This window comes from Hoplias malabaricus, chromosome 18, assembly GCF_029633855.1.
Source record: "Hoplias malabaricus isolate fHopMal1 chromosome 18, fHopMal1.hap1, whole genome shotgun sequence".
Taxonomy (NCBI): Eukaryota; Metazoa; Chordata; class Actinopteri; order Characiformes; family Erythrinidae; genus Hoplias; species Hoplias malabaricus.
In genome coordinates this window covers 834206-857673 of record NC_089817.1, presented here as the reverse complement: position 1 = coordinate 857673, position 23468 = coordinate 834206, and the positions used below count along the sequence as shown (strand labels likewise).

Sequence of the window (23468 nt, the reverse complement as noted above, 5' to 3'; positions counted from 1 at the left end):
TTACAATATACACACACCAATGTTCTCTTTGGTACCTAAAAAAAAATGTTTTTTTTTCTTTTTTCTTTTTAACATTAACAAAAAAGTTAAGGCAACTATAGAAACTCTAAAGGTCTAGATGCTTTAAGTGCTGCAGCCGATTCGCCACGTAACTTTACAGTAGCAGATGCAATTGCAAGACCCCTAGCAGGCCACTAGGGGGCCCTGATAGAGCTACTGCTGAATTTCAGTATACAAGCGAGTGACTAGAGAGAGAGAAAAAGAGAAAAATATTCTCCAATTGAACCAATGGAAGCCGATACCATGACGACTGATGGTCACTGTTTGAACACAACCTTGTATCTCCAACATCAACGTTTAATGAATGTGTGATTTTAATCTGGACCCATTCTGTTGGTCTATTGGTGGTGAAATATTGATTCAAAGTCCAGTGAGGGGTTAAATGTCTGTGTAAATGAGAGGAGGGGGGGGGGGGTACAAGGTGTTTTTCCAACACTGAGAATTAGCACATTTTTTAATCAAAAACAGCAGTCTCATCAATTTAACCACTTCATTCACTTCACCAGAGGTGTGAGCACATGCACGTTACACACAACACACACTCACTGCTTTAGGGTGCTGTTTAATCTGCTTCAGCTCTGTTCTCCTGTAAATCACACCTGTCCTGCAGCTGGATCAGCCGCCCCTCGGGAACATTACAGCCCTGTGTCAGTGTTTCTGTGCCAAGATTTAAAACGCCAAGCGTCAGGAGTCATCAGGTGTGGGAGACACGCAGAACTGTTCTGGCTTAAAAATAAATACTGGCATCAAACAAAACTTTTTACTGAATGATTAGGTCTCACTGGGTGTGTGCTGCACCAGCTTTGAGAGGAAAGGGGCATCTACTTTTTTCCCCTGAGGCCCAGCCACCCCTTCTTTTCGAACCGCTGTTAATAAAAGGCATGTTTAGCTAACACTGAAATTCAGCATTTATCATCTTCTCTAAATCCCTCATGTCTGGTGTATTTAAATCACACTAATACAATATCTAGTGTTTGTGTAGATATGTAAGTGAAGGCTACTGAACGTCACTTTGGCCCACCCCTAATTTCGTGTAATAACTTTGTGAGAAAAACTGCTTCCTATGGTGCATTTCTAGTCGATGCCGTCTATGACTTTGTTTACATCTTAAATAATTTACCCCCCAGCTGATCTCTGTATCCGCGCCCCTGGTTCGTAAATGCAGACGTTTGTGTACAGAACAGACAAGACGCACAGGTGGAAATACAGAGCTGAGGCAGTTAAACGTCTGCATTGCAGCAGGACCGTCAGGGTTTTGAACGCTGGAGCAAAGCTGATGAATGCACTCAAGTTTCACAGGAAGAAAAAAAAAAAGGTCTAATTATCCAACACCACATCCTGTAAACACCTGTCTACTACTTCAGAGTGTTTACGACCCTGGTCCTGTGTTCACGGCAAAACAACTTTGTGAAAGGTAAGGGTCCCAGACACCACTAAACATCAGCTGCAAACAGAGAACTGGCCTTGTGTAGTGTTCCAGAACAAATTAGCGAAGGGGGAAAAAAAGCATGAGGCGAGTTAGCGGAACATTGCAGCGATAAAGAGGGCTTTTTGTGACCATTTCATGAAACTGGACCTCAAGATTCGTCATAAGGCTTTGTCACAAGTCTAGCATACGGTGTGTGTGTGTGTGTGTCTACACGGAGCGGACCAGCTCGTTCACTTTTGGACCTGAACCTAAAGTCCTCACCACTATTACTCCTCCTAACGTTGTTATTTTAAAGGTACAGAAAAAGCAAAGAATATCTAGCGAGACCTCGTTTCGCAACAAAACACTCAGTGAACGTTGTGTTAATGATCGTAGAAAAATGTATCCAAAGAAAAGTTAATACTGCGATTGTATTGTGTGTGTGTGTGTGTGTGTGAGACCTAACACAAACAAACAGAACTGGAGTAGTTAATATATACATAATTACATAATAAAAAAAAAAAGAATGTTTTTTTTTCTTTTTTGTATTTCTATTTACAAAGAGATGAATATATTGAGATGGCAGCAGTACGTCTACTCAGAAAAGAAAACAAAGAAAAGAAACCTGTTCCCGAGGCATGTGACCTGGTTCAGAACCACAAAGACCACACACAAGAGGAGAATTAAGGGCTCTAGCTTTAAAAATAAAACTATATATATATATTTATATATTTTGTACATGTATCTCCACACAGACCGGAGAGTAAAGTGATAATAAAATGCAGCGAGGCAGCAAATGAGGGCAGAAGATCACCCAGCCTCCACCTCCTCCTTCACCTTCTCCTCCTCCCTTCCAGGTTTAGCTGCTGATGGCAGAGGGAAAAGCAGGCCCAGACCCGGAGGGTTTTCACACCAGGATGACGAAGGTGAAGAGGGCCATGATGGCGGCGCTGATGAGGCCGGAGATGGGAACCGTCACAAACCAGGCCATGAAGATGTTCCTGAAGAGACGCCAGTCGACAGCCTTCCTAGACCGCATCCAACCCACAGCCACCACTGAACCCACCTGAGAACAAACAAAGGAAAAGAAGTGTGAGGCTCGCTGAGGAAGACCATGTCCTGAATCGTGTGTGAGCTTCTTCTTCCATCTGCGAATTTAAGAGGTGCTTAAATCCATAGTAGAACTGCTCCTTGTGTAAATGTACTCGATTATCTCTTCCAAAAACTTGCAAACTCTAGAAGTGCTGTGAAACCTTCAGCCCAGAACCTCTTTACTTTTACAAAGCAGCGCAGCAACAGTTTCACTTTCACATGACGCTGACAGATCAGTGACTGACTACGCATGGCTAAAATGTGGGATAATTCTAAATGAACCAATAAAAATGGTCCAGAATTAACTCTTTGAAGCCTTTGATCCTAAATATCCTCTCATCTATTCTCTGAAATCGTTCTGCCTTAATGCCTCTCACTGAAGTTCACTCTTCTCTGACGTGTCTTACGAGGTGAGTTTATTTACTGAGGTCCTATTCGTACTCAAAGTGCTTTAAAGAAATGTTTAGGGAAAGGACAGAAATGTTAAAGCAGTGAAAGAGCAGTAAAAATATAAATGAATTAAATAAGTCGATAGGAGAAAGTGGTTAAAACTGTAGACTGTCACAAGAGAAAACGCTTAATTAACTCTTATAAAATTACACATTACTGGAGACAAGAAGTAAACAATATCCCAGTTATCCACCCCTGCTCTAATTGTTAGTCAGTCCTCCACCTTATTCAAATCGCTCCAGCCACTGGCCTGTTTTGCATCAACATCATCATGAGTTTTTACACGGTGTGGTGCTCTGGCCCTTGACTCACCTTGCAGTGTGTGGTGGAGATAGGAAGCCCGATGTTGGAGGCCACCACCACTGTGACGGCAGACGCCAACTCGATGCTGAACCCACTGGAAAGAACACAGAACTCAGTTTATTCCCAAGTCCTCACAGACAAGGCTGACTATTTGGGTGTAATCTACCACTTTGGGCCGTTATTTCCAGTCACACAGGTCTAGACTCATGTTTACTGCAGTGTGAAGGAGTCTGTCCTATAAACACGAAACCAAAGGCCGAGCCAGTTCTTCAGAAATACACGACAAGACTGGCATAAATAATAATTAATATACACAATATAATGGTGTAAAACTACAGAACAAGATCACCAACATGTTCTCGTGTGTTTAACAGCGTGGTGATGCTCTTCAAAGACGAGGATCATGAAGAACGGACTAAACACTGCTCTGAATAGGCTTAGAATTGGTTGTTTTCATTGGAGAGCAGGGATTTCCATAACAGAGCCTGCTGACCGAGTGTTACAAATGTTTCCAACCAGGGCCCATGAGCAGCGTTTTTAAACACGCAGTAATTAATAAATATTGATATTTCTTATTGAAATAGATCAGAGATTTATTTTAAGAGGTTCAGAAATAAAGAAAAACATGGCTATGAGGCTGACATCACTTAGCTGCGGTTGTTTGCGTGTACACAGCAGTTTGCTTGCGTCCGATTGGTCGAACTATTTTATAGAAGCGTACATGTCCCCATTTTAAAGAGCTTCTTCTTCATAAATGTGACTAAAAATAGAGTTGCAGCATTTCAAATGGCTATTTCCAAATAAAAACTATTTATTTGCCCTAGTATTAGAACAACAGGAGTGTAACCAGTGTCTGGTTTAGTGTAATGCAAGTGGGGTGCGATGGAAATTATGGTTTAAGTTCAGAAGAAAACACACACACACGCGGTTACTGCAGCCAATGGAAGGTACCGTCCCCTGGTTTAGTTTAGTCTAAGTGTGATGAGATGAAACAGGTGGAAATCTGTTGAAACAGATAAAGACACACACAGTAACACACCTGGAGGGGGTGATGGGAGTCAGGTCTTTGCCCATTGTCTGTATAACTCTACGGCCCCAAACCCAGAGGCCAACGCAGATGCCGATCCCACCGTACAGCAGCAGCCAGATAGGAGTCCTGGCATTAGATTCCACAGAGCCGCTCTCATACACCAGCCACAGCGCCACCAAGGGTCCGATAGCATTACTACAGGAGAGAGGCAGAACAACAGGAGGTGAGTCACATTAAACAGCATGTTCCTCAGTCTTACTCAAGTTTAAGGCTGATTACATTCATCCACACAAACAGGTTAACACTTGTATCCCCCGAGGATGTGCGGTCTGGTCCCTTGCACAATTTTAGCCTTTCACGAAATGGGAACAGACATCTGCAGCAGGAACACGAAGCTCTGCAGTAACTAGAAAATGATCTTGCCCCCACAAACACCTCCTCGCACACCGCAGAGACAATAGAAGTGTGGGGTAGGATTTATTTTCGTGTTCTCTACTACTGTAACTGCTTTAGGGTTATTTAAGGCAGACTCAAACACTACAGAACGTTTAAAAGAAAAGGCAAAAACCATTACTTGCAACAACCTCATTTTATCATTTGATGTGATATATTTATCTCGTAAAGACAGACAGACTCAGGAAATAAAGTTGTAGATCGAGAATTCTTCATACCTGACATCATTTCCTCCGTGAGCAAAGGAGCCAAAGCATGCGGTAAGGATCTGCAGAAACTGGAAAAGTATGGATACTTCAGGTTTATCAGCATCTGCTCTATCCTCCTCCAGGGAGCTGCGGTTGCTCTCTCTGTCCTCCTCCTCTCCGACATCCAGAGCCACCTCTCCCTCGCCCAGGCCCTCAGGAGCGCCGGTCTCAGCCACAGCGTTGCAGTAGCTCGTGTAGCTGTCCATCCGGATCCTCTTTCTCTCCTGGACGCCGGCCTTGTCCTTCTCGCCTTCCTCCGAGGCTCTGAAGTCTGAGTCGCGGGGTCTTATCTCTCCGTGGAGCCCGATGATGGCCATGGTGTACGAGGTGTAGCTGTTGTTTCTGCGAATGGGTCGATCGCCACCCTCTCCCATGCAGTCGCCCACTTTGGCCAAGTGCAGTTTGTGCAGCAGATCTTTGTACAGCCCGGAGTCTTTGTGCACGGTGTGGTACTGACTGTAGCCGTTACCAGGAACCTGAGATGGGCCGGTGTTAAACTGGACATGATGAACTGTCTTCGCACCTGGAGGAGGTGAACAAAGGTTTGTTCATTTTAAATAAGAAAACAACTCTGTCTGCTTTCTGCACAGGAGAACATCTAACACGGGGTATTTTTTTAAATAATGTCTTTAAAAGGGGACATATTCTGTTCTTCTCCCTCAAATGAACACAGTTCTGGGGTCTGAATCAAAACACGTCGGACCTACTTTGGTCAAAACCCTACAAACCCCACAGCCACTCCGTTACCCCCGACCCGAGCGCACAGCAGTAAGGAGCTGCAGTTTTAGCCGTTTTTGCTTTGTTATCTTACTTTTCTTTCTTACACCGCCCACAGAAAGAAGACTGTGGTCTACTTTCAAAAATGTGTAGGTTGGTGGGCTCAAAATCCTCATATTAAATGCACACACACTAAACAAGTGGGTTGTTTCCCCTCCATATGCCTCCTTTAAAATAGGAATGGAGAGGTATAGCACCAGTGAGTTGATACTTGTTAATGTCAGCATCAACAGGAAACTGATTACACGTATAAAAGTGTACAAACCGGGACTCTACTTGGCTTGGCATTATGGAGAAATAAAATATATATTTAGGGGTAAAAATTCTACTTCTCAGGAGTACAGCTGATACAAAGACGAGTCGGATATCATTGTGCAATCCTTAAACATTAATTCATCTGTTCGAAAACACTGGACATAAGTATTTTTGCAACATTCATGTATTGTAAATGGCTGATGCTTAAGTTCTTCTTTCCTTGTCTATAGGATCATTTATTCCTCCCCCATAAATATAATACATAGACTATATGGAGTTTTAATAAAAGCAGGACGCTATCTGAAATTAAAACGATATCTTTGTTTCCTCAAAGTGATACAGAAACTCAAAACCGAGCTTCATTTTAAAATAGGAAACTAAAATTAGAATTGTAAGATAACACCAAATGCTTCCTCGCACACTCTCGCTTTGTGTTCTCTTTCCACCTCTCCCCAAGGACTCACCGTTACCGCTGCTGGTCTCGTTCTCTTTAGTTTCAGCATCATCCGAGTCCCCGATGTCGAAGGTGACCCTCCTTTCCTCAGGAGGAGGAGCGGCCTGGGTGTTATTCGAGGCCGGAGCTTCTTGGGTCTCCTCAGAACCGTGTTTGAGGATGGGACAGGCTGGTTCCACCACCTCTTTTTTGTCTACGATGGGGCTCCCTGGGGGGCTAGAAGTCATCTCTCTCTTCTCCATGAGGGGGCTCTCTGAGGGGCTGGAAGACTTCTTCTCACCTAGAGGAATTAAGGAAAATTGTGTTATTCCACCACATTCCTGTTAGAACCTGCATTAAAAAAAATAAATAAATAAATAAAATAAAACTAGGACACATTCCTGACGTCAGCTGTTCTTCCGCAGGGGACCTGAACACATAGCTGAATTACAGATAAGCGCTAAGAGAATGAGAGTTATCAAGGGTGTGTCAGAACAGCAGCAGAACACAGGATACCAAAAAGACCCTGGCAGGAATGTGTGCTGCTGGAGGTCAACACACATTTCCCAAAATCCCAATAACAATGTGAGCATAACAGAAAATATTATGTTAACTCACACACACCACACAATGTTATTGTATTAAACCTTCCATTATTATGTATCCACATCAGTAGGGATTTAAAACCTGGCAAAATATCATTCTGTCACCACAGACTAGTCTTTATTTACATTTTGTTTTATATATTATTAGGAGATTGTAGCGTCCTGTACAATATATAAACACTTAATTTAAGTATAATAACATTTTAACACTAAAAGAGAACTCCTTTTATAAACACCCCCCTCCCAAATCAATCCAAAGCTGAACCATAAACAATCATTACTTTAATCTCAACCTCCCGGAGAGAGACTAAACTAGTCATAATCCTGACGTTTTCAGGAAACTTGTTCCACTTGTTGAATCACATCGGAGTCAAAGCTCTGAACATTTAATCAGCGAATACGATCACACCGGCGTGTCAGAGCGAGGAACTCACTGAAGTGTTGGATCAGAACTAAGAAACAACTAAACCTCCGAGCAGTGAAGTAACACGTTGTGTTTGATGTTACAAGGGAACAGCACAAAACTTCAGTCTCAAGCCAGATATCAGCACCGTGCCAGAGGCCCTTTGTACAAAGTAACTCTTACCCTCCAGCATAGTCTGTGGAGTGTTTGTCTGTTTAATCTGAGTGTGGTTTAACTGGTTTTCAAGGCCAGGTGAATGAGCTGACGTAACCTGTTGACACCCTCCTGAACCCTCGTGATTAGTACAATGTCAAATAGCCAGTAGCACTAACTCTGTTAGGAGGGGGTAATATTTAAATTCACACTGATGATGATGATCAGAGAGCGTATATTTAAAAATCTCCTCTAACCAGAAGTGCACACCTGATTTATACACGTTTTCTCATATTGTTTTAACACGTCTCTGTTCAAATAATTTCGTTTGAATCATTTGAACCACTGCTAATTGATGAAAAATTTAATCTGTTAGCGATTCCAAAGCATTCCAAGTTTATTTTAGATCAGTATAACATTGAGTTTTATATGGGCTTATTATTTAATTTCATTTGACTTAATTACCTTGTTTCACTTTATTCTCTTTCAGTCTCCAATTTCCAGTTTTATTTCTTGGCTTATTCTAAAAATGGACATTTCTAAATAAATGAGTCACTACCAATTTGTCCAGGCACTCCTCATTTGTATGTGGTCCATTTCTGCCTGGAGCCAAGTCAATATATATCCACGTCTAATCTTTAACCTCAGACAGCAGCGTCTCGAAGCTAGCGAGGGCTATTCTGATCCAAAAGGCAAAGACCAATTACTGGATAACTCTGACCCAATTACATCACCCACTCAGTCTGCCTTATTCTGCCCTAGACAGAGTGTCCAGACTGACCAACGGGTCTCGTTATTAGGAGACGCAAGAGCTACACGCTCCGACAACTGGACATTAATCTCCACTTAATCTACAGGTGGTGGCTCCTTCAAGTTCAAAGTGAGCCACGTCTTTGTAATGAGTTTTAATCCAGGGTTTTATAAAGTGCCGTGTGACTTGGCAACGCTGGGACAATAGGTCAGGACGACAGACAAACTGGCATTTCCAACAGACGAGGAGTCAAACGCCCAAAGCTTTCATAAACTGGTTTAACTTTAAAAAGGATCGGCAATCATCTCTCGTCATCCTGTTGGTCACGAGTGCATCAGGTGCCAGATGCCGCAAGACCAAGTTAAATAGATGATGAAACATGTTTTATTGTGCTGTTCCCAAGATTTTATAAGTTAAAGGACATCTGACTCATCTTCAAAGAAGCAGATGATATTCAACATAATGTAATTTAGTTCCACGTGGCAGTGCACTTAACTACATCTGGCACATGTTTACGAACAGGAAAAACAAGACCAGATCTGTGCAGAAAACCACCAAGGACTTCCTTTCTAACAAAACAAGTTTAAGGACACATTTACACAGTTAAAAATGTCATTAAAATCTGAGAAAGGCTTCTACAATGTTATTCCTTTTTTGTATGAGTTATTAATAGTGTTGTCCTGAATTAGCTGCTTGCTAACCCTTAAAACATGAACCGATTTTAGTCTAAAGGAGCTATAAGTCAATTCCACATTCATACACTAGCAAACCGTGTGAAAGGGATTACTATTATAACATGTTTATGCTCCACAGAGCGGGTTCCAACATGGGTCGGTTACATTTTTAACACGAACAGTACAGAATCTGATCCATCCAGGCCAATAGGTGCCAGTGTAACATCGGTTTGATAAAGTGAAGCATAATCCGTGGAGAAAATGACTAATTGCTCCTTTAACCAATTATTTCTCAAACCATATTTTTTAAGACAGCAATCAAAACAATCAAAAGTTACTTACGTTCGATCTTCTTCCTGAGACGGGGGCAAACGGCGAACCAGACGATGAAGCCAGTGACGATGGCAAAGCCGATGGAGATGAGGAGGACTCCCCACCACGGAAGTTTATCAAAGCCCAGCACTGCAGCCCCAGCATCCACGGGAGAGGAGCAGGGATGGGGTAAATGCACAGAAACCAGGGGGAAGAGAGGAGAGGCGAAAGGTTTTCAGACAAGAGGCAGCATGCGCTACCATTACAGAGCCTACAACGGCATCAAGTAACGAGCGGGGAAAATAAAGCATGTACTCCTGACTGTTAGTGACAGTGGATCAAAGACACACACGGGGACAAAAATAAGTGTTTAGGAAAAAAAAGATCACAGTGAACAAAACTATGAAAAGTGTGGTGAAACTCTGAAGGGACCGGGTCATTAATGAACCCAAGGACAGCGTTTCTTCTATTTTTAAATATAAATAAATATTAAAAATACTGAGCAAAGGGCTGGCTCTTGAAATAATACATGAATTTAATTTACTTTCTTAAAGAATATTATTTTAATGCTGGTTTTAATGATTCACACTTTAAATTCTTCTTAATTTTGTGATCTCTCCTTTTCAAACAGCACCCTTCTTTTATTTAAACGCTTACTGTTTGGTCTTTGTGTTAAACCCCAATGACTAGAAGGCCATAATCTAAACTTGTAACTAAACTTGTAAACTGTTTCTAAAGCAGTAATACACAGTCGTACAGGGCACCAGGTCCCACTTTATTACAGTAAAACAACAGCGGTGACCTAGGGGATAGTTCAACTAAATCAAACCCAAATCAAATTAACAGAATCGTCTGCAGCACAGTGACGAATGTCCAGGCAAGGTGAGGAATGCAGGATCATGGGTAGATTGCCCTTATGTAAGAGCCAGAGTGACGGAGAAATGTGACCAGAGTGAAGAACGCGACGCTGCAGTGCACATTACTGGCCTCTGTCACAGATGTGTCCCAAGGACACAAGCCTTAAAAGGCTCTGTCAGGGTCACAGTTCTCTGTATTCCCCTGCCGTCCCTTCTGAGTAAATCAGGAGAGGACAAAAGATCAGACTGTCCAAAAAAAAAAAAAAAAAGAGGGGAGGGAGAGAGAGAGAGAAAAAAAAACTGCTCCTGTGGAGTTTGAGAGGTCGTCTCAGTGCCAAGACTGCAGAAAAATGTGACCAGAATACCGAGGGATACAACCTGGCGTAGAAAACCAGCCATCTCTCTTTCACACACACACACACTCTCTCCCCAGGGACCACAACCACCAACACCGCAGTGTGTCGACAGAAAATACTAAAGTCAGCAAAGGGGGGTGGGGATGAAGACGACGTGGTGGACGAATTATTTAGGACAAGACCATAGCCAAAAAAATGTATTTGTCAAAAGTGAGAGAGCACAAAAGAAACAGGAGGGGGAGAGAAAAATATATAGTAAAATAAAATAAAAGGAAGGAGGGGGCATAAGAATAAGATGTAAAATATCAGAGAAAGAGAAGAGGTTGGAGAAAGAATGAAATAGAAATGCAAAAGAAATCCAAGACCAAAAGGAGAAATAGGTGAGTGTAACCACAGTGGAACAATGTAATAAGAAATGACAAAGATATGAAAGAGAGAGAGAGAGAGAGAGAACAGGGGAAAGAAAAGAGGAAAAGAGAAAAAAAAATCCACCACACAGTTGGCAGTGGTGAAAGTGGAGTAGCAGAGGAGCAGATTGAACCGGTTTTACACTCTACTCCCTCCAGCGCTGACTCAGTCCTGCACTCTCACACTGCTGCAGCAGCACTGCAGCTCCCGCACATGCCACACTGCTACGTGCTGCAGTTATGCAACTCCTACTTAACCCCTCCAGGGAGCAGACGGGAGGAAGATTTAAAAAAGAAGTGTGTTTGCCCTTTCTCTCCTCACTTGTCTTTTCACAGCCATGACTAAGTTCCCACTGGAAGGAACCAGACAGGTGTGGCATTTGAACAGTGGTCTAGACCGTAGGGGCTAAAATAAAGAGCGATACTAAAAAAGGGGCAGCTTTAAAAGAGCCATTTGTTCAACAGGACCATCTCCCATTTCCACAGGGAGTCTGGTCTGTATGTGTGAACAAGTGGCTGCCAAAAAATGTTCAACTGAGCTGATTAAATTATTATTTCAAGTGGACAAATCTGACTCGGGGGTTACACTTGTTAAATTCAGCATAAACCCGGTCTTAGAAAGAGAGGAGAAAAAAAAATATATAATAATAATAATAATAATAATAAAAAAAAAAAAAAAAAAAAAAACACCATACACACTTTAGTGCCCAAGAGGAACTTTCCGGAAATCTCTAGACTCTTTACATTTTATCAATGAAACCCCCCTGTAATAAAATATCAAATGTAGATCTGTCATCCCCTAATCTTGGCTGATTTTATCAGAAGAACAATATATCGGTCAGGCATTAGTGTTTACGCTTGTCCAGAAAGTACGTACTGTTTGGATCTACGTAACGCCTCAGACCAGACAGGACCAAAACAACAGAGACCGCAGGATCACAGTGGGATGAATGAATGAGAGTGGAGCGCAGCCCAACTTAAATTCCACTTCCTGTTCCTAACCGCCCGCCTATAAACCCCCGCTAACCCACAGTCTGGATTACACAACAACGGGGGCTGTGTTTTTCCACCCACAGCGTAGTGTAATGGCGTTCTTCACTGCAGTGACAACTTGATGATGGTTTTACTATTCGGGATGGTGAGGGTAGTAATGCTGGCCGTGTAGTTTACAGCTAGGATCATGTGTTTCTGAAACGGTTTGCTCCCGGCCCTCTGGTCTGTGTGACTGTTTATAATTCAACTCTGCCTGATAAAAGAAAACGTAGTCCTAATCTTACTGGGTGTGGCCCCACAAACAAAAGGCTTTGTGGTTTGGCATCATTACAGTTAGTAACATATTATCTAATGATATCAATAAAAATGGCATGTGCTACGTGCCAAACTAAAGGGAAAGACAGAAACCATCCTGTTTATTTGTTCTAGACAGATTCCTTTAAGCATCTTTGGCTAAAACTAGTTGTATTTAGCAGCTGTTGTTGCATGTTTTATAAAAACTAATTCAGAATATAATAAATACATATTTTCAAACCCAGCAAAGCATTTCTCAGGATGGGAAAATGCTCAAAAACCACCTCCAGTGGAACATCATTTCTTATCCAAACCAGAAACACAGAAACCTTTTAAGAACTGTACCAGATAAGGCTTGTAAAGAAATAACTCCTACAGATATTTAGAGGTTTGGTCATTACCGGAGAGCCTACTCCTTTCTGTGTTTTGATGTGGGTTAATAAATTACACACCCAGGGTGTATACAACAAGTCAAGGGTTAGTAGGTAAACTTTAAGGTTAGCTTTGAGTGAAGCCCAATATTTTCTCATGATTTGACTTTGTTGTAAAACCCTCGTGTAGTAGATTTATGTGGCATGAGAGCGCACATTATTGCTTTTTATCCTGATTAACTATAACGTTTGCGATCCAGAACTTGTTTACCACATGCTCGTATGAGTGTGGTGTCACCATAAAGTTCACAAATACGTGCCAGTAGACCACGAGTTTATTCACCCCTGCTTTTCAGTTTGTTTAAAGCCTCAGTGTGGCCATGGCACCCTGTCGTTCCAAAGGGGAATCAGACCAGAAAATTAGCATTCCAGCTAAAGTACACTGACACAGATGGTGTTCATAGGGTGTTTCTAAAAGACAACTGGCACTTCATAGCAATGCCTAATATACAGTGTTATGGACCGTAGTGTTCGCAATGCTAAACTGAAAATAAGAATAGAGTCTAGGTAAAGGATGTAAATTTGTGCCCTCAAATTCCTACAAACTCCAAGGGTCCATTAGCATAATAAAAGAATGGATGGATAGCAGGGGGAGTATGTTCCAGAAGCACTGACCCACACACTAAAAGAGAAGAGGGGGATATTTCTGGCAGAGTTCACATGATTAACAAATGTGTTGAGTAGCAGTAAAGCCGAGAGGAGCTTTAGTAATTGTATCCAACTCTTAAGTTGTGGGTCACTAGCCTTTACATGCCTTTCTCACTTTACAGCAGAGTACAGCATGTCATACTTCCTGTGACTCACTTTATACTGTACTCCCACTTCACCATTTCGGTTTTCTTCCACACAGGGCTATTAAAGCAAACCAGGACAGGGAGGGGGAGCTGGGAGAAACGAGACAGGCTCGCCACAGTGAGGAAACTGCCTGTTAATGTTGACAGTTTTTATAAAACCCTGTCTGTGCCCATTTTGAGCACAAAAACAGGGGTCAAACATCAACAATTCCTGGCAGTCATCGCTCAGAGTAAACTACACGCACTCCTACACCATTGTGTTCGTGTTTAACATTTAGCACCTTTTTGTTCACTGCCCAAAATACAGCTGGCTGGGCTACTTACATTATTACTTAGTGGCATTAATCAGGGCAGGTTTATGCAAGGAGCTGGAAATTCAACATTGTCTTGTCTGCTTTTAAAAACCTCACTCACTGGTGTGTTTTATAAGAACATTTGCAAGAGAATTTACACTAATCGCTGCAATCAATGATTTCACACCAGACGTCTGGGGCATTCAACTAATAGCATGACTACATTTTTATGTTGTCTGCTGAAGCATTAAAAGGAAGCGGGAGGGGGAGAATACCCCCCACACACACACAAAAAAAAAGCCCCACTGCTTTAAACATGTTCTAACAAGTAAACAATACACTAGAACTGCCTAATCCTCCTGCCAGAAATGTAACATTTAAAGTAATAAAGTTCCCCTCCCGCAGAACGCAGTGGATCATCCAAGGCGTTGTGGATTGGTGACGGAAGCTGGCTTCTTTTGTACTGCATGAGTTATGAGGATAACGAGGCCGTAGTTAATATTGTGGCTTATGGTAACGTAAAATGAAAACACTATGTCTCAGTTCACTTATGTGTTTCTGAAAGTGCAGGACACCTATTTACAAAACTGGACCATGCCACATTACCCATCTTGAAGCCTGAATGATTTCCATTCATTTTTGTCCACTTTGCCCTCAAAACAAGTCAACCAAGAAGACTGTGCCTAGTTTAGTCTGGTGCACTAGACTATGGGCGTAACCTCTCTGCAGGGCAGCAGATGTCCAGGAGCACACTTGAACTAAGCAATGAATGCCCTGCTGTAGCCTTGAAGTGGGAGTGAAGAACACTGTTTTTAGAAGGATTAGGCAGCACTGAACTGCGTGTGGAGGCCGTTTGTGGAGGAGGAGGAAGAGGAGGAGGGAGGGGCTGAGGAAGATCCGTCAACTGCTCTGCTCTACTGCTCCTGAAACTAATCCCAAAGCAGATGAAATGGCGAAGTCACAGAGTGTAGCCAAAGCACGGGGCTAATCCTCACGTTAATCTGGTTCCATTATGGGACACTACGTGGGCCCGATGCCGTGAGCCCCGCAGGTGTCTTGAGGAGACTGTGTGCCCTTCTCCACATAAGAGTACGTGCATGTCTGTGTGAGAAACTGATCTGAATGTATAAGCAGCTCTTCTTTCTCAGACAATTACGGCGGCTTATAGATAATGGCTAATGGTGGGGTGGTGTGAGGTCTGGAAGAGTATGTCAACTTAGCTGCAATTAATTTAAAAAAAATAAAAAATGATGCTACATGTCAAGACAAAAGTTGTCTCGGTGGGCCAAAATGAAGAGCGAGAGATTTAAGTGATGTCAGTCATTGTTTATGTTCTAATTTAGTAAAAGTTAGACGTAGTAAACACAGTCTTGGTCCACCAACACTTTAACATGCTTTGTATTTTTGCTCAATGCCATGAAAAAAAATAGAAAAATACTTGAAAAGTGGCATATAATTATCCTGAAGCCCCAGAGAGGCGTTTATATCCCTGACACTGTGAGAGAGTGTGTGTGTGGGCCTAATGGTTGTAATGTTAAACTACGTGCACGTGCGTATGATGCACCTTTCTGTGCCTACTGAGAGTGCAAACATGTACACCCTCCTACGAGCGAATCTCTGGCCTGTAGCCTCCATATAGGGCCCAGGCCAGGTGACTTCTTGAATTGCTGTGCCCTGTAGGTAGAAGAAAACAAAAGGAGCAAAAAAGTGCTCATTTAATAGGGTTCCAATGTGTAATGCCCAGAAAAACTGAAAGAAAAATATGCACAACCAACAGCACTCAAAAAAGTGGTGCTTAAACAACAGCTACTACTGCACTGACGAATGGAGATTCTGTTTGATGGACGACAACTCTACTCCTCTTATTTTTTTCTTTCCTCTGTGTTCAAGAAGGGCAGAAAAAACTGATACAGAGGGTGAAGAATACAGACACGAGTCCATCTCATCTGTGCTCCAGAGGCCACTGCTGTTAGACACTGTTAAACCTCTTTAGCACTTAAAAAGCCTGCTATCGCTGCCTGGCCTGAAGTGGGCATCGGGTTAAGGGAAGCGGGTTATTTACAAACACAGGCTGCTAAGGTGTGCAAGGTGAGACTACAGGAGAATGATACTCACTCGGTGCGCCAGTATACATGATGGAGAACAGGTTGATTCCCATAGTAACTGCATAGAAGACAGGCAAGGCTCTCAGCCCATTGGGCACCGGATCCTTCTGCAGAAAAACAGAACAGAAAAACACTTAGAAACCAAGCACTCGTCACTACGATAAAGACAAAGCATCAGCCATTATCGTATCAGGTTACAGGAGATGGCTTGAACCGAGGGTGTTGGTATAATCCTGGAATTACAATCAAGACGTGGACAAAAGAGAAGAGAGGGCTCTCTATTCTCCCACAGAGAAAAGATCTACTTTCTCTCTAAAATTACCTTGTCATGACGTCTATGCCATTAATCTCATTTCATCGGCTAGGCATGAGTCACAGAAAGATAAAGCAGTGAAAGATACAATGCTTCCTGTACTTACCTTTTGCAAAATGAACATCCGGACAAAGTAGAAGAGAATGGCAGACATCAGGCCAGAGAGAAGAGGAGAGAGGAACCAAGAGCCAACTGCGGGGTGGACAAAAAAAGACAAGCATATGTAGGGCAAAGTATTTAAGACACACACTGTCCTCGTTTTTTTCTATTTGACTAACAACTACAGAAAAACTTCACTGTGTCATAAACAAGGACTATGAAGATCTCCCAATGAAGCAAAATAGACTCACCGATTCGGAGAAGCTCAAACCATCTGACTCCCTGCTGACCTTTCGCCACCAGTGAGAAGCCGATGGTGGCTCCCACAATGCAGTGCGTCCCAGAAATGGGTAGCTTCAGGAAAGAAGCAATCAACTGCCACACAGCAGAACCTGAGTGAAGATTAACATCGACCATGTTGTAAAACTTAAATCACAGACAATTGTGATTTTTTTCTTTGACCTTGCGGACTGAAGCTCTGTAAAAGTGACCTTGAGCGTTTTTTAAAGGCAGTTTATAAATAAAATATTAGGAATAATAGGAATAAAAGCCCACTTACCAACCATAGCACTCACAGAGCCAGCCATGAGAACGTGCTCTGAGCGGTTGTACATGTTCACGTCGATGATTCCCTTCCGTATCGTCTCGCTGACCTTGGCCCCGAGCATCACAGACCCCAGCGTCTCGAACACAGTGGCGAGGATGCAGGCCACTTTCAGAGTAACCACTCCAGAGCCCACGGCCGTGCCAAAGGAATTGGCGACATCGTTGGCTCCCACAGAAAAGGCCAGAATGAAGGCAATGATGAAGCCGACTATCAGTAGCCACATGTAGTCGGTCAATGGCCCCTGGGCCGCCAGCCCGAGGGTGCTCGCCAGTGTTATTGTAGCCAGAGTTGTTGACACCATTGTGTGGGATAGGTTTCTTTTTCAAGTTTTAAATTATAATAATATTACACTTCACTATCTTTACAGGATCAACTTCCAAATCTAGTAAAGCCCTTGTTTAAAGCAGCGCACTAGAATTGCTTAAATAACTGAGGTAACTAGTGTTTCTAAAAAGAAAATTGTTTTGTTATGCCCCAAACCTACCTACCTTCACCCTCGGCTAAAAACAGCAATTTAAAAGCAATCCAGACACCAGCGAAAGAATCTGCACTGCCGTGTTTTAAACTGATGTGTAATGCTGAGGGAGAGGGTGGAGTGAGGGGGCTATTGCTATCCTCTGAATAGACTAGTGCTGCTACAATGTGTTTTAGTTTGGGCGATTAGGCAGACGGAGCGGACATCCATTGTGCAACAGACAGGATGGGTGAATGGAAGCTCATTCCTGAAAAGGAGAGAAAGAGGGAGAAAAAAAATAGGGAAGGTTCCCCACGTTACGTAACAGCTTAGCCATGAAGAACGGCTCAAGCTTACTAACAGGAGAAAAGTTCTTAAGAGTTAAGGGTCTTCCTTTGAAGAAGCTGGTCTTATTTTATAAATAGGAACAAAATTTAAAAGCTGCAATGGGAGATAAGTCTGTATCACAGACTCTTTATTTCCTATCTGCATAACCAGGCCATGCTTCATTTCGCAGAGGAGCCCTTTTACATTTCTCAACCTCGGGCCTGAGGCTGGTCATGTTCTGATATCAGTCATAACTCTGTGTGCTTTCCTCTGTACCAGAAAATTGGGCAACAGGGCAAGTACATTTCCTGGTAGTTCCTGTTCATAGGCATGTATTAGACAACTACGATTAAGCAATTTTACCCAAAAGGTATCAGTTTTAAACACATTCATGTCCCTCAAAGGAATAAAATGTTCAGAAGGTGAAAACTTGTAGTTAGAAATTTAGCACCGGACTAGCATTTTTAAAACCTATATCATATGATTATAAACATGACCATAAATAACATTAAGAATGTATGATGAATATAAAAGCATGGAGGTCATTCAGAGCATGCAGAGACTTCTTTTCTACTCCAGCGCCTGACAAATGTCTCTGATGTTGGGTCAAATGTCAACACAACCCCCCCGACCAGATCAGACTCCCAACCCGCCCCACCAAAAATGTCAGAGGAGAGCAAGTGTTCACTTTAGTTTCTAGAAGGTTCTCCTCTACTACATCCTTCACAGTTTCCCTTAGAATTCAGTAGGAAGAACATGGAGCATAAATAAATATTTTAATGTCTTTGTAATTAAGTAGAGACCTCGTTTCCGAGGTATGTAGGCCTATGATTTCAGGTATCTTTTTCAAAACCACAGAATGTGTGACAGATTATATAACAGGTCATAGTCGAGAAGTTGAATGTGATCAGGAGAAAAGCAAAAACACAAGGCAGAAATGTGTCACACACCAAGCAAAAAACACCAGCGTTTGGCCGGAACTTCCTACAACTTGGTAGCGCAGTCTAAGGGCTGCTCAATGCTAGTACAAACACACACACGGAGGGGGAAGGGAAGAAAAATTGTATTTAATAAAATAATATTTAAATAAAAATAAATGAATTCAAAACCCTCAAGGCCTCCTCCAGACGTCCTCATCAGGTCCCAATCCACACCTACCACTTAAGCGCTCATATACTCCTCTTATCCCCAAATATTAACTTTTCTAACCCCTCTTTAATTAGTTTCCCTTAAAGATGTGATTTTTGCTGAATGTGTAAAAGAACTAAGGTCTGATTCACTACAAAGAGGAACCTGATTTTGGGCTGAAACACTCCCTATAACTTCAGCGTGTGAGGGCGAGGCTAAGCTGCTTTTGGTTGTTGACTGATGACTTCAAAACAGATCATTTAGGTAACGTCGTATTCCTAAATGTAGAAATGTAAAATCATTTTTAACCCTTAAACTGTCATTAAACAATGCAAAGAATATGGTTTACCCTTTCAGGGACTAAATAAATACAACCCAATTCATTCGCACATAATATAGTCCCTCTCTTGTTTTTAAAGTATTTTTATATATTGTTACCATTTCTTTCCTAAGTCAGAAGAGAAGGACCACAGAATAAGGATTTAATTGTTCACAAAGTATGTGTGGTGGCTCTTGAACAGAAAAAAAAGGCAGTAATTTAGCCTCTCCGTTTAAAACTACGTCTGGCTGACTGCCCTCCACCAAACTATCGAGTCATGAGACTCTGCTAATTCAATGGCAGATCATTTTCCAGATCGCCCGAGTTCAGCAAGTTCACTCAAACTGTCTGTGGGACGGATGCGTGTTCCACATTAAATTATGGATTTTCAGTTTTTAGAGAAAGAGCCATTTATGGGGGAGGTGTCTGTTTCTGTTCTCTACAAGAGCTACAACACAAACTATTATTTATTACCATCAGTGCCTCTGGGTTCTTCTAACACCAATCTGCCATGAGACACAACACCTGGGTCTTTCTAAAAGACCAGACACTGGTGTGTGTGTGTGTGTGTCTTTGTATGATTTAAAAGCAGATACTGTTAAACAACTTGAAATTGTCTGATCAGTTCAGGTGGTTTATGGCTCTTCTTCAGTTCCTCTTAATACAGAGGTGCAGAATTAACCGGGCAGTTAAAAATGTCAGCATGTGTGTTTATCAGTCCAAAGCCAAGCTTGTGTTGACGGCACACAAGTTACAGTACTACGGATAAGTAAATAAACAAGGTAAACAGGATTGGTGAGGCAGAGATTTAAAGCAGGTGTCAGGGCATTATTTCATGGTTCAAAACCTCTCTCTTATTCTGAACCTTTATTTCCTACATTGCGCTTGTATTCGATATTTTCCACAAGCCCTAGTCTTATCAATAGCATCAGTCACTGCCTTGTCAGACACCATTGCAAAACCTGTGTTTAAATCGACTTAAAACACTACTGCACTCTCTGGCACAACCTAAACGTGTCTGGGTTCCCCTTTTAGATATTGTTTCCTCTTGGTGTTTCTAATTCATGCGTACATAACTGTAACTTACTTAAATATATAAACGTAAACCCACTGTGCACATTAAAGAACCTGGAGATGCTTCTGGGCATGAAAAACAAACGCTGCACTGTGACAAGTGTAGTGCATTAGGTAGAGGAGGATATCACCATGTGGTTAAAGCACTAGATCAAGACACTGTAAGAACAGCTTTTGTTTGTTTCCACACTGCTAAGGAACCAACATAAACACCCAAACCCCTCAGTTCCACACGCAGGTCTCTAACGTTGTACTTGACTAATGGACTGTGTTTAAATACAGACACAGAAAGGTACCAAAATAAGTCAATTTGTGTCATGTAATTTTGTATATATATATATATATATATATATATATATATATATATATATATAGGAACTGAACTGTTAATTCACTGTCATGAATTAATATGGACATCCCCAGCTAGAAATATTCTGTTAAGGACAACACTCAGTTTATTCAATTTCCAGTCAACATTCTCTGCCCTCCCTTATACGAGAGGATCATCTTATAAGAAATGTCTCCTGAAACGGTAAATGACTTGTACTTGATGCTCCTTTAACTAGAAATTACAAAAAAAACTGAATGGTCTCAGACTTTCGCATTTCTGTCTGCACCAGATAGTTTCTTTTCTTGGACCTTAGTCTCTTTCTGTGGAGATTAAAAGAACGAAGGGTGGTCTCTGGCTTTTGCAAAGTGCTGTATGCAGCAGATAAAGATTCTAGTTTCACTTTTTAGGACTTAGACGCTCTCGGCGGCGATTAAAAGGAATGAAGAGTGGTCTCTGACTTCTGCACCCTGCTGTACATGTATAATTTTGCAGTGAGTGGTTTAGCTCCATACTGTGGTTCTCCCTCATGTTTCAAGCGATTTTTTTTTTCATCCTGACATTCAACTGTAGCCTCACTGTTCAAATAAAGCTGCAACTGTATTTATGAAAACCGGAATTGGGGAGTTGGGATTTTGAAAACGCTGTGTAAAACAGAACTGAACGGATTACAACACTTTCGGACTGGAGGAGGCCTTTCCTTTATGTGGGAGGGCGAAGCTAGGCTAAAGCTAACACCGGCCGGTCCCCCTTTCATGTAAGAGGTGGGCTTTCCGGCTGTTTCTACGATTCTGATGAATCGGTTCACAACAATATAACCGACTCCGTTCTCCGGTTCCACAAGCGTCTAGATTTTTAAGTAACGTGTCCTGGCTTTCCCCCCAAATTTTAGACACGGTGATGTAACGTCCTTTTAATATAATCTAATTTCAAATCAAACTTATAATATAAATATATATAATACATGCATTTTGACAAAATAATTGTGTGTTTAAGTAGGGATTAAATCTGGATAAGTATGGGTCCTCTGTATGGAAGGTAGTTAAAATCCACCAAAAACGCAGGTAAATACAATTTTCAGAAAAACCAGTAAGACGCTTTTGGAAACAATTACTAATACGTTAAATTAAATAAAAACCGCCTAAAAGAAGGAACAGGAGATGAGAATAAAGGGGCGGTGCATAAAGGCGTGCTGTCAACCCCTAACAGAACAATGAGATTTTCTACTAGTCATAGATTTACATATGACATCTGTTCATTTGCATTAAATAATAGAAATAGATCTTCTACAAGAGTCGACTCTGAACAGTCATTGTATTAAAAATGAAAATGTTCAAAGTGTCGATTCCTGATACGACGCGTAACGACTACACAGGGCTCTGAGTATTGTGTCAAGAACTACAGAAGAGAAATGTGATTTACATGTAATATTTGTTCGTTTCTCTAATTAAAATGTTTTTTTGTATGAGAATCGACTTCCAACATTCACATAATAAAAAGATTTCCCAAGTGTCGACTCCTTCAACGACACATCACTACTACACGTGCGGTAAATGACACCTATTCATTCAACATTTGGCGCTTAGCGTTGAGCTAATCAAGAAACAGCTTAAATTCGACACGAAACGTCGGAACACGCGTTGAGTCGCACGTAAAAGACGAGAGAGCGTAGAAATAAATCTACTTTTGTGAATCAGTAGGAATTCCACCTGCTTTTCATTGATTCTTGTCCGTGAAAGCCGTTGACGAGGCTGAGGCTAAAGCTAAAGCGCGCCCGCGCCAACGCCGCGCGCCCGGAATTGTGTCCGTTAAGTTTTAAACGGTGTTTGGCGGCGAACGGAGGAACGGTGTTACAGAGGGAACCTGGAAAGAGTCAGGACGGTACTCACCACGGTAAAAAGAGCTGGTGGTCGAGGATCCGTGAGGTTTTCTCCGTGCTTCCTGCTCAGAAACCCGCCTAAATAACGTACGACTTTCAAATTAAAATAGTTTAAATTGACACTGCAACAATCTAAAGTAAATAAATTGCTACAATATAAATCTGTAAACCACCGACCGCTCTCTAAACCCGATAAATAAAGAATAAAGCGGTAAAATAAGTCCTCTTTGTGAATGCGCCGTTCTCTCTTATGAAGTCCCTTTCGCGGAGAATGGCTACCTTCCCCTTTTCCTTTGCCCCACCCTCTGGCGTCATACGTCACGCCTCATGCCTTATATGGCAGTAAATAAATAAATAAATGTGAATTAAATAAATAAAGAACCCTGCACTGCATCGTACTGGTCCTGACTGGTTACAGAGACGATACGCCCTGAACAAACCGCCTGATTTTCTTCCTCTCTCTCTCTCTCTCTCTGTTGAGCTCTTTCTGTCACTCATTACTTTAAAATGACTGCTTTTATTGCACTGTTTACAAAGAGCTTCAAACCCACAAGAATAAAACTGTGGCACACTTAATTTCAGTCTTTGCCTTTCAAACCCCCAGCATGTGGCTGAAACTGTCCCCGCGCCCAACTTATTGCTTTTCTGTTTTCCAGTTTTTTTTATTTAAATCCACTTTAAGGTCAATGTTAACCCATTAAAGTTCATTCATTCACTCATTCATCTTTTATAACCATTTCATCCGGCTCAGGTTTGAGGTGGGTGAGGAACGTATGTGGATTCATTGGGTGCAATGCAGGAACACACCCTGGACAGGGCACCGGTCCGTCATAGGGAATCACACACACACACACACCTGTGGAAAATTTCCAAGGCAAACACACAAAACTCCTGATCGTGGAGCTGTGAGGCAGTAAACCGACCTGTTGCTCCCTACACATTAATTTACAAAATTCCTTTAGTCAGTAACCTGTATTTCTAAAGGTTTGTAGATGCTCAGTGT

The 23468-nt window shown here is 41.9% G+C and overlaps 1 protein-coding gene across 1 annotated transcript; it reads right to left on the bottom strand.

The window, feature by feature from the left end:
- Positions 1 to 104: 104 nt before the first annotated feature.
- Positions 105 to 22724, bottom strand: slc20a1b (solute carrier family 20 member 1b). Its single transcript, XM_066650976.1, has 11 exons — positions 22476 to 22724; positions 16909 to 17678; positions 16601 to 16741; positions 16357 to 16442; positions 15948 to 16044; positions 9438 to 9557; positions 6541 to 6810; positions 5015 to 5567; positions 4353 to 4538; positions 3323 to 3407; positions 105 to 2534 (listed from the first exon to the last, which is right to left on the bottom strand). Exons 2-11 carry the CDS (start codon positions 17255 to 17257, stop codon positions 2376 to 2378), a joined length of 2046 nt encoding a protein of 681 aa, XP_066507073.1. The 5' UTR covers positions 17258 to 17678; positions 22476 to 22724; the 3' UTR covers positions 105 to 2375.
- Between the last annotated feature and the right edge of the window lie 744 nt (positions 22725 to 23468).

What these genes read in the sequence shown, in the direction of transcription:
- slc20a1b (XM_066650976.1), bottom strand. Translation starts at nt 17,257, where the DNA reads ATGGTGTCAACAACTCTGGCTACAATAACACTGGCGAGCACCCTCGGG. An exon ending in CTCTGTGAGTGCTATGGTTG is followed by an intron (nt 16,742 to 16,908) that starts GTAAGTGGGCTT and finishes ATCTTCACTCAG; the next exon opens with GTTCTGCTGTGTGGCAGTTG. An exon ending in ACTCCCATCACCCCCTCCAG is followed by an intron (nt 3,408 to 4,352) that starts GTGTGTTACTGT and finishes TGTTCTTTCCAG; the next exon opens with TGGGTTCAGCATCGAGTTGG.